Consider the following 10,276-nt stretch of genomic DNA (forward strand, 5'->3'; position numbering starts at 1 on the left):
ATAACTTTATCTTCTAGTTCACCTATTCTCTCCTCTGCCTCTTCAGTCCGAGCTGTCGTTGTTTCCATTTTGTTTTGCATTTCGTTTAAAGTGCTTTTCAGCTCTTCATGACTGTTCCTTAGTCCCTTGATCTCTGTGGCAAGAGATTCTCTGCTGTCCTCTATACTATTTTCAAGCCCAGGGATTAATTTTATGACTATTATTCTAAATTCACTTTCTGTTATATTATTTAAATCCTTTTTGATCAGTTCATTAGCTGTTGTTATTTCCTGGAGATTCTTCTGAGGGGAATTCTTCCGTTTGGTCATTTTGGATAGTCCCTGGAGTGGTGAGGACCTGCAGGGCACTTCCCCTGTGCTGTGGTGTATAACTGGAGTTGGTGGGCGGGGCCGCAGTCCGACCTGATGTCTGCCCCCAGCCCACCGCTGGGGCCACAGTCAGACTGGTGTGTGCCTTCTCTTCCCCTCTCCTAGGGTCGGGATTCACTGTGGGGTGGCGTGGCCCGTCTGGGCTACTTGCACACTGCCAGGCTTGTGGTGCTGGGGATCTGGCGTATTAGCTGGGGTGGGTAGGCAAGGTGCACGGGGGCTGGAGGGGCAGGCTTAGCTCGCTTCTCCTTAGGTGATCCACTTCAGGAGGGGCCCTGTGGCAGCGAGGGAGTCAGATCCGCTGCCGGAGGTTTGGCTCCGCAGGAGCACAGAGTTGGGTGTTTGCGCGGAGCGAGCAAGTTCCCTGGCAGGAACTGGTTCCCTTTGGGATTTTGGCTGGGGGATGGGCGGGGGAGATGGCGCTGGCGAGCGCCTTTGTTCCCCACCAAACTGAGCTCTGTCGTCCGAGGGCTCAGCAGCTCTCCCTCCCTTTGTCCTCCAGCCTTCCCGCTTTCTGAGCAGAGCTGTTAACTTATGACCTCCCAGACGCTAAGTCGCGCTTGCTGTCAGAACACAGTCCGTCCGGCCCCTCCGCTTTTGCCAGCCAGACTCGGGGGCTCTGCTTGGCCGGCGAGCCGCCCCTCCACCCCGGCTCCCTCCCGCCAGTCTGTGGAGCGCGCACCGCCTCTCCGCCCTTCCTACCCTCTTTCGTGGGCCTCTCGTCTGCGCTTGGCTCCGGAGACTCAGTTCTGCTAATCCTCTGGCGGTTTTCTGGGTTATTTAGGCAGGTGTAGGTGGAATCTAAGTGATCAGCAGGACGCGCGGTGAGCCCAGCGTCCTCCTACGCCGCCATCTTCCCCGAAAGCTCTGTTTTATTTATTTTTGAGACAGAGAGAGACAGAGCATGAACAGGGGAGGGGCAGAGAGAGAAGGAGACACAGAATCCAAAGCAGGCTCCAGGCTCTGAGCCGTCAGCACAGAGACCGATGCGGGGCTGGAACTCATGAACTGTGAGATCATGACCTGAGCCGAAGTCAGACGCTTAACCAACTGAGCCACCCAGGCACCCCTGGGTGCTTTTATGAAAGGGTTAAGCTAAATAGTTAAGAAGGAAGCTCCAGGAACCTATCCTTTTCTGTCCTTGACACTCACAATCTTGCCACCACTATATGCCCCAAAGCCAGCAGAACTGATCTCATTATACCCATTATGTTTGTTTATGTCAGTGATCATAAGAAGTCCAAGACTCAGAACACATCCTTATGTACATTCTCTTTTATGACCTCCTATCCTACCCCTACTCACTGGGTCTTCTGGAATTCACAGTTCAGAACTAACTAAATCCATTACACCTCAACTTCCTCATACTGAAAACATAAACTGATTCTCTCCTAAGGGCACACCTTCACCTTTGTCCCCCTCAAATGGTGGCTGGTTTTCTCTCATCTTTTGGGCCTGGAGGTGGGGCAGATATCCTTTCTTCTATTTCTTTACCCTCCTTCACCTTGGATATATTCCTTCCCGTCTTTAATCAGCTCAGAGTTTATTGCCAATTTATCCCCATAACCTCCTTGTCCTGTCTTCCTCTGTCCTACTTCCTTGGCCAAATTAAAGTCTACTAAATGTAACTCTCTGACTACTCTGTATTTTCACCAACAACTCTATATAGATGGAGAAAACCACTCAGTTACACTAACTGGTGTCCCTTAACTTCATGATTGTGGACCTCAAGTGAGCCCTTAAAGCTGCCTGACAATCCACATTGCACTCCCGTGATCTTTTCATTCTTCTGCTCCTCCCAAGCCTCCAACACTTCCTCTGTGAACTTTGGTCTCCTATTTCACTGAAAAAACTTTAAACAAATAGTTAAAACTTCTCCAACTTCTCACCATCACATTTAACCACTTGCTAACATTAGCAACCACATAATCTACCTTCTAACCTATTAATAATGATAAACTTTCTATGCACCTGCTTAAAGCCAATTCCTCCTGTGTCCACAGTTGACCTCTCTTATATACTCATGAAGCCACTCTGACATTCTCCCCATCTCTCCTACGTCATCTATTATTTTTTCCATAGTTAGATTATTTCCATTAATACATAAACATGCTGTTTCTTCTCCCATCAAAAGCAACAACCAAAAAATGTACAACTTCTTTTCATCTCCCATATCTTGACAACTACCTTTTTCTTTGCTCTTCTTCCAGCAAAACTTCTAAGAAGATTTATCCAGATTTGTTGTCTCTAGTGTCTCTCTTAATCCTATTGCAATCAGGCTTTCAATCTTACCCTACATCAGAATTGCTCTTGTCCAATATCTCCGTGTTGCTAAATCCAGGGGTCACTTCTCAGCTTCATCTAAATAGACCTATCTACACTTGACACAGTTTATTCCTGAAACCCTTTCTTCACTTGGCTTTCAGGGTGTCTCTCTCACTTTTTAGGTTGTCCTCTTACTTCACTGGTCATTTCTTTTCAGTCTCCCTTGCTGGGCTCTCCTTAGTCTCTCTCTCTCTCTCTTTTTCTAATATTTATTTTTGAGAGAGAGAGAGACGGGGCATGAGCAGGGGAGGGGCAGAGAGAGACACACACACACAATCCAAAGCAGACTCCAGGCTCTGAGCTGTCAGCACAGAGCCGATGCAGGGCTCAAACTCATGAACCGTGAGATCATGACCTGAGCTGAAATCGGACACTTAACAAACTGAGCCACCAGGCACCCCTCTCCTTAGCCTCTTAATGATGGCATGCCTGGAGACTCAATCCTTGAGCTCCTTCTCTTCACTCTGTAAACTCATGAACTTCACAAGTTCACCTGGTATTAGGTCTTTAAATACCTTCTATATGCCTCAGCTCCCAAATGTATATCAACTGTCCAGACTTCTCTCTCAACTCCAGACAGATCTAGCCTTTTCTCTTATCATGCAAGACAAATCTCCATGTTAGAGCCTTTGTAAGGATATTCCCCTTGCCTGGAATCTGAATGGCTACCTCCCTTGCCTCTTACAAGTGCTTCCTCAAAGTCATCTCTTCAATGAAGCCAATTCTAACCACTCCATTTAACCCTTTAGCCCACCCACTCAGCTGTAATTAAAGTTTTCCCACTTCCCCCATCCTGCCGTACCCTTTTTGCACAGCACCTAACACCTTCTAATATAGTATGCAATTTACTAACATATTATGTATTTGGTTTATGATCTGTCTCCCCCTTGCTAAATTTGAAATTCTTCAAGGGCAGGAATTTTTGTCTGTTTTGTTCATGATGGTGACTTAAGTCTCTAGAACATCACCAGACCCATAGTAGTTGCTCCAATAAATATTTCTTGAGTTAAAGAATGAACTTTCACCACAGGATTATGAGGAAGGCCCAATTATTCTTCTTTCCCACATAAGGAAACTGGCGCTTAGAATTCATTAAAAGTCACACGACTTGTAATGGCAGGACCAAGATTCCAATCCAGACCCCTCGACTTAGAGCTCACACTCACTATTCCATAGCCGGTGGTGTTTGCCCAAGGTGGACAGCGGAGATGGGGGAGGCCTAGATAAAGGATGCCGTCGGGAGTTGACGAAGGTGTAGAAATAAATCTTTGTGTGCCAAGCTAAACAATTTGGACTACTTTCCATGGCAGAAGCTCCAAAGTAAATGGTAATGTAATTAAATTCTATTTTGGAAAGATAACTCAAACAGCTGCCACATGGAACAGTGGAAACCAACAAATTGCCAGTGGAGAGAAACAGCACATTTGGGGCTAAACTCCACTCTAAGGTTTCCACAGCTAAAAAATGACTTTCTTCCTACTAACTCCTTAGAGTATAGTTCATTTACCCCAGTCCTCACTTAGACAAAGTCTGACACAGCATGAAGAGTTATGAAATTATACTTTATTCATATATATTAAATATTCATAAACTAAACAAATTAATTGCTTTCCATTTGGGTACAGTCGTAGTTGTCAGTGATATTCTGAAACACCAGGCATGAAAAGAAATGCTATTTTCTTAATCAGGAGACAAGTCATATCGCCTGACACATTCAAGTGCTGTCTGACATGCCATTAGAGCAGTGGCTCATAACACAGACATGTTTCCAAATAGGCAGCGACTGGATGGCATCATTTCATTCATAAGTGTTCATTGTATCATCAAGTGAAATAAATGCACAACCCACAGAGTCTTATTTAAATTGGCTGCCTCGTTGGTCCCTGAGATTTAGCCTTGAAATCACATAATCTTGCCTAGTTAGTCAGGAAAAAGAAGGGGAGAGGGCTGAGTGAAACAGTCACAGGATACAGGAATTATAAATAATATATATATTAATAGTCACTTTAATTACATAAAAGTTGCTATTATAAATACTTTGATTGATGAGTCTAAAAATATATTCTTCATATAAATAATGTAAAATATTAAATATTAATAAATAGATTTAGATTTAAAAATTCAAATATTGTAGGCAGGATGACCATTATTTCGATGCTCTACGGCCTCGAAACAGATTCTGACTCCTTTTCCGCTTCCTCAGGTTAGATCTTGGTGAGAGATCGTTCATCACTTTGAAGAGTTCATTTATTGCTTTGCGCTGGACCTGCAGATCATTCACCTGTTGGAAAAGAAAGCAGCAAAATTAATATCAGGCATACAAGCCATCAGGATATTCTGCTATTACTATCAGGAAAATGGAATTACTCCTTCAAAAAAAATGATTTTCATTGTCAATTGATTACCTTAATATACAATGATGGTTTCTTCACTTAAGACTAAAACTGTAATTAAATTGCCAGTTGTGCTGTAATATGATGGGGTACATGACACATCCTTAAATTTACTGCTAGAGAATTCCCGAAATTATATAGCGAAAAGAGCCTTGAGGTGGAGTGATAAAAAGTGTGGGTTTGGATCGTGTGTGTGCAATAACTGTGACTTTGAACCAGTCACTTAACCTCTCTGAACCTCTGTTTTCTCATCGAAACAACGAGGAGATTATTGCAATCACCTCTAGGCTCTCTACCGATTCTACCCACCTTGGACTTTAATTAGTCTTTGATTAATCAAATAAGTTACTATGGGTCAATGGTCCTCACCTTTGGCATGTAGTAGAACAACCTGGAGACCTAATGAAGAACTCAGAGACCCAGATACATGAAGTCAGAGAAGACCCAGGAAGTTGTGTGGTCCCTCTGTTACTCACCAAAGTTTGAGAACCATGAATACAGGCTCAGTACTTTGCAAACACCAAGTCTAGGACAGATGAATACTGTAATGTTTCATCTCCCCCAAATTAGCTCTCATCACTTCCACAGTGGGATTAAAAATAGACACTAATCATATTTACATGGCAGTCATCAATGACTGGTATGAACGTTTAAAATTAGGAATTGCAGCAAATTTCCCTGCACCTTTCTATCCCGGCAAACTGAACTATTTCCTTACTCTAACCTACAGGACCATTTAGGTGAATTCATGTTTAATAAAATAGGGAGCATTTACTTTCATCTTGGCTCTGCCACGATTTTTCTTTCTAATACTGGAAACACTATGGCCACCTTGCTACATTTCTGAGAATAACTAGGGGGATCTAGGCTTCAGAACTAACTATTAAAAAACATAGCATTCTTAAATATGTTAGCAATGGAGCAAGAGGACGCAATTGTTGACAGCTCACTCAAAATCGCCCATCATGAAGCAGGAGGCTTGGAGCTTCTGGGAAGGACGGGACCCACAGATTTTGTTTCAAGGCCCAGTTACAGCAGAGTAGAAAAAAGTTTCTGTGAGCTGCGTTTGCAAGTGATAAATTTTACTTTCCGGTGTTCAAAGTATCACCAAGAAACTAAGAGATCCACCCAGGACTGAACAGTAAGCCAGGGGCAGCACTGGGTCAGGAATGAGGACTTTTTCAGGCTCTAGCATGTGGCCGGAGGAGATCCACTGAACATTGGAAAACACTGTCAGTGGACAAGAGTAATGGTCTGATAATGTTCCAAACCACTTTTGTACCACCTTGAGACTAGAGAGATCCTGAAGAACAAGCACTTATCTGAGAGGGCTTATCTGAGAGAAGTGAGAGGCAGGCCCAGGAAGAGTGACAGCTGCCAAATCCTGAGAGGGTAAGTCATCACCGGACCCCTCCCTTTCTCATTCACATCTGTTACATCAAAGCCACACCCAGAGGAATCAGGAGGCCTTTGTCTCCTAGATAAAATTTTGGAAAATGTGATTCGTCTTTATGCTTCAAAATTATCTTTCAGCTTCTAGAAGCCATAACTTTAAGACTCAAGACAATTTTGTCAGGTAAGGCTTGGGAACTGACGGATGTCTCCAGCTGAGACGGTTTAGCATCCAAAAGTTGATAGAACAATTTTTTCATAAGATATAAATTCTATTTTCTTCTCTGAAAACAAAAACACTTTCTTACCGCTACTTGGGCTGCACAATATGAGGGGTTGACCAGAGCCTGGCAGGGGAATGCACCTAGTGCCTTTTCAAAGGCCACAGTTTTTGCTATCTCATTCCCTTTTTTATATTCATGTGATCATACAGTTTTAGAGCAAAGGAGACCATAGAAATTAGAGTGAGCCCAAAAGGCTCTCTGTAGGATGAGGAAAGTGAGCACCAGTCAGGCCTGTGATTCATCTGAAGTCACGTGGTTCCTTGGTGGCCAAGCTGGGAGGAGGGCACAAATCTTCTCCATTCCCACCCCCTACTCCGCACTGCACTCTCCATTAAGACCTGCAGCCTCCCAGTCAAAGCAAGAGAATTTCCCTCACACAAAAAAAGGGGCGATGAGAGAAGTGCTTCTCAATACTCCCCTCGACTCCTTCACTGTTTCCTCCTCACTGGATTTGTCCGTTCACCTGCCTTTGCACTACAGAGGCAATGCCAGCATTTCCCCAAATCACAAAATTAAATGATTTCCGTACAGGCTTAGCAAAATTACCCCAAAGCACAAATGGAATTACTAAGGAGGAGTTTGGACCATGGGTTCATTTCACAGTTTTACCAACTGTACCCAGTAGCTGATCAGCTTTCTGGAAATTAGGTATTTTGAAAGATCCTCTGTAATGAAACCAAAGAAAGAATTAAGATCAACTCACAGGGATTTGAATCAGCTTGAGGAAGTCATCCCGTTTACTGGAGCTGGTATTTAACAACTTATCAAGCATGTCTTCCTTGATGGTGTCCATGTTCCTTTGAATGCGCTGGTCATCATCTTTCAGGTTTTCAAACATTTTCAAGTAGAAGGAGACAATTTGGCTTTGAATTATTGTTTTATCACTCTCCTTGGAAGAAAAGATCACAAAGAGAGGTCGATGTGAATTTATGCATCAGAAAATAAGCAACAAGAAAATCAGCCAAATGGAAATACCCAGCTTACCTCTTTCCAGTTCTTCAAAATGTCTACGAAAAGCGACCCACCATCTGCTACATCTGGATTACTTGCATTCTAAAAAAAGAAAGAAACATGGTTTACAATTAGTCCATTAATTTCCCCAAAACTGCACTTCAAGTTTTAGTGCTGACAATATTCGCTGATTTTCTTTTCAACGCTATTAAAGCTGTTGTGTTGGATATAGCCAAACACCATCATGCTATTTTAGCTTTCTTATTTTCTAGTATACTCTTAAACTGCAATATTACAAATGAACTCCAGAAGGCCAGTGATACTTCAATTATCCCAAATCATTTTAGTAAGGAAAAGAAAGTATTTTCAAGCCTAGTTAAAAAAAAAAAAAAAAAAAAAAAAAAAAAATTCAGCCAAATCATATCACTATAAAATACTGCCCCCCTATGGTACTGGTCTTCATAACATCTACCTGTGCCCTCCTATGTGGCATTATGTCAGCTTTAAAAGATAGTTCCAAATGTGTGTGTGTGTGAGACAGAGATTTGATTTGACAATGTGAGAATAAATAGCCTGTGAATGCTTGAATATTAAGTATACCAGCTACAGTTATAATAGCTACATTTTGGACCAATAACAAAATTTTTGAAATGCAAAAACTATTTTAATTAACCATAAATAAAATTTTAAAAAGCTCATAAAACAAAATGAAAACCTTTTTGATAGGAGCCAGATTATAACTCCTACAAAATCTCAGCGAGTGACTGAGTTCAAGAATAATTCCTAGATCATCTAGACGCGGCAGTAGAACTTTGAAACCATTTTTTGGAGCAAAACACTTGTAATCTTTTTTTAAGCCCGAACTTAAGGACCTCACATTCTTTCACTAATTATGTCAGATTACCATTCTTCATGCTAACCCTGACCTTCCATTGCTACCATCATTCCTGATTTTTCAGCGTACTCTGATCATCTAAGATGGCTAGTCATTGTTTCAATAGGCACACTACCCAACATCACAATCTAATAGATTCTCACCACAAAATTATCGACATCACTGTCCTTTATACCCATATTATTCCCATCTTCTGGAAGATTGATGAATGCCCCCTAAATCTCTATAGCAAGTTGAGCAGAGGGTAAAAACGACATCTAGATCATGTAGTTAAACAACGCATCTGGTAAACAGGCAAACATTACACCAAGTCTCCTCAAGATGACTATGGCCTAGACATGGCAACCTATCATAGACACAACCCCAAGTCAACATGCATTCATCTCAACCACAGCGAGTGTTACTAAAAAGTCATACTTACAAAATATCCCTTTAGCTCTTCTATTTCTTTAAAAAACATGGCCTGACAGTAACAACCAGAAGAACACAAAATTATGCAAAGCTGAAAAGCGAAAATAAAACTTGTGTAATTCATCGTTTCGGAGAGTTGGGCCGAAGTAGTTGAAACCAGTAGCTCCGGGATGAAGTTGATCAGGTCCGAAGGATTTAGCCGATCTTTCTTTTCTAATAGCCGACCAGCAGACAATCAGAAAAATGTACTACATCTCCTTTTGCTGCTGGTATTTATACCTAGCTGAAGTCCTCAGGATTACGTATTTTCACAAGTTTTTTTTTTTTTTTTTTTTTTCAGATGAGATGGTGACAGATAGGCAGAGATGCTAGTTTGTATTAATAACTATGGTTTTGTGGCATTTTGGTGTTGTAGTTAGAGTTTCCTTTCAACTCTCTGGGTCTTTTGACGATGAGACAGACCCATTATGCCCACCTGTACCATTCTTGTGGGATCCTTTGAAAGCACTTTTACTTCACACCATTCAGGGATTGGAAATTTTTTTGCACCTCCATCCTTTCCCCTTGTAAAATGTGGAGTTTTCATCCACCAAGCACATGGATCGTTTGTTTGTGGTCGGGAGGAAGTAAAAAAGGAAATTGTAGGGGTGCTCCAACCTTTACAAAGGGGGTGCCTTTTAAAGTTTTTCTTGCAAATGACCAGAAAGCAAGGAAAGAATGTGGTTCAAAGACCAAGGTGGTGAGGAAGTCCTTCATCAAAGTTGGTTAGTGACATATCTACCACAGCTTTGCATTGCCCTGGACCCAAAGGGCCCAATAGAAATATAATCTAAGGTAAACAGATAAATTAAAGTTTTCTAGCAGCTTTCTTAAGAAAAGTAAAAAGAAACAGGGAAAAATAATGTTTAAGATATATTGTATTTAAACCAATCTATCCAAAATATCATTTCAATATGTACCAACACACAAAATTATTATTCAGATATTTTACTTTTTTTTGTCATACTAAATCCTAGAAATCCAGCATTCATTTTAGACCTACAGCATATCTCAATTTGGACAAGTCAGATTTCAAATGCCCAGTAGCTACATGTGGCTAGAGGCTACGGTTTTGAACAGTATAGCTCTAGATGGTCGATTAATAACCAAATAAACAATAATGGAGAATCTTTTTTTTTCTTTGCCTTCCGAATACAAAAAATAAAAATAAAAAAAATAGGATTCTTTCTCCTCCCTCGGTAATTTACTTTTGAAGTA

The 10,276-nt window shown here is 41.6% G+C and overlaps 1 protein-coding gene across 1 annotated transcript; it reads right to left on the reverse strand.

Moving 5' to 3' along the window:
• Positions 1-4,834: 4,834 nt before the first annotated feature.
• IFNG (interferon gamma) lies at positions 4,835-9,223 on the reverse strand. Its single transcript, XM_042944637.1, has 4 exons — positions 9,030-9,223; positions 7,747-7,815; positions 7,466-7,651; positions 4,835-4,974 (listed from the first exon to the last, which is right to left on the reverse strand). The coding sequence occupies exons 1-4, from the start codon at positions 9,141-9,143 to the stop codon at positions 4,840-4,842; spliced, it is 504 nt and encodes a 167-aa protein (XP_042800571.1). The 5' UTR covers positions 9,144-9,223; the 3' UTR covers positions 4,835-4,839.
• Between the last annotated feature and the right edge of the window lie 1,053 nt (positions 9,224-10,276).

Source organism: Panthera leo, chromosome B4, assembly GCF_018350215.1.
Source record: "Panthera leo isolate Ple1 chromosome B4, P.leo_Ple1_pat1.1, whole genome shotgun sequence".
Classification (NCBI taxonomy): Eukaryota; Metazoa; Chordata; class Mammalia; order Carnivora; family Felidae; genus Panthera; species Panthera leo.

Excerpts from the sequence above, each read along its gene's own strand:
- IFNG (XM_042944637.1), bottom strand. The coding sequence starts at position 9,143 with ATGAATTACACAAGTTTTATTTTCGCTTTTCAGCTTTGCATAATTTTG. Across the intron at positions 7,652-7,746 it reads TTTTGAAGAACTGGAAAGAG|GAGAGTGATAAAACAATAAT; the intron begins GTAAGCTGGGTA and ends TTTTCTTCCAAG. Across the intron at positions 4,975-7,465 it reads TCAAGCTGATTCAAATCCCT|GTGAATGATCTGCAGGTCCA; the intron begins GTGAGTTGATCT and ends CTTTTCCAACAG.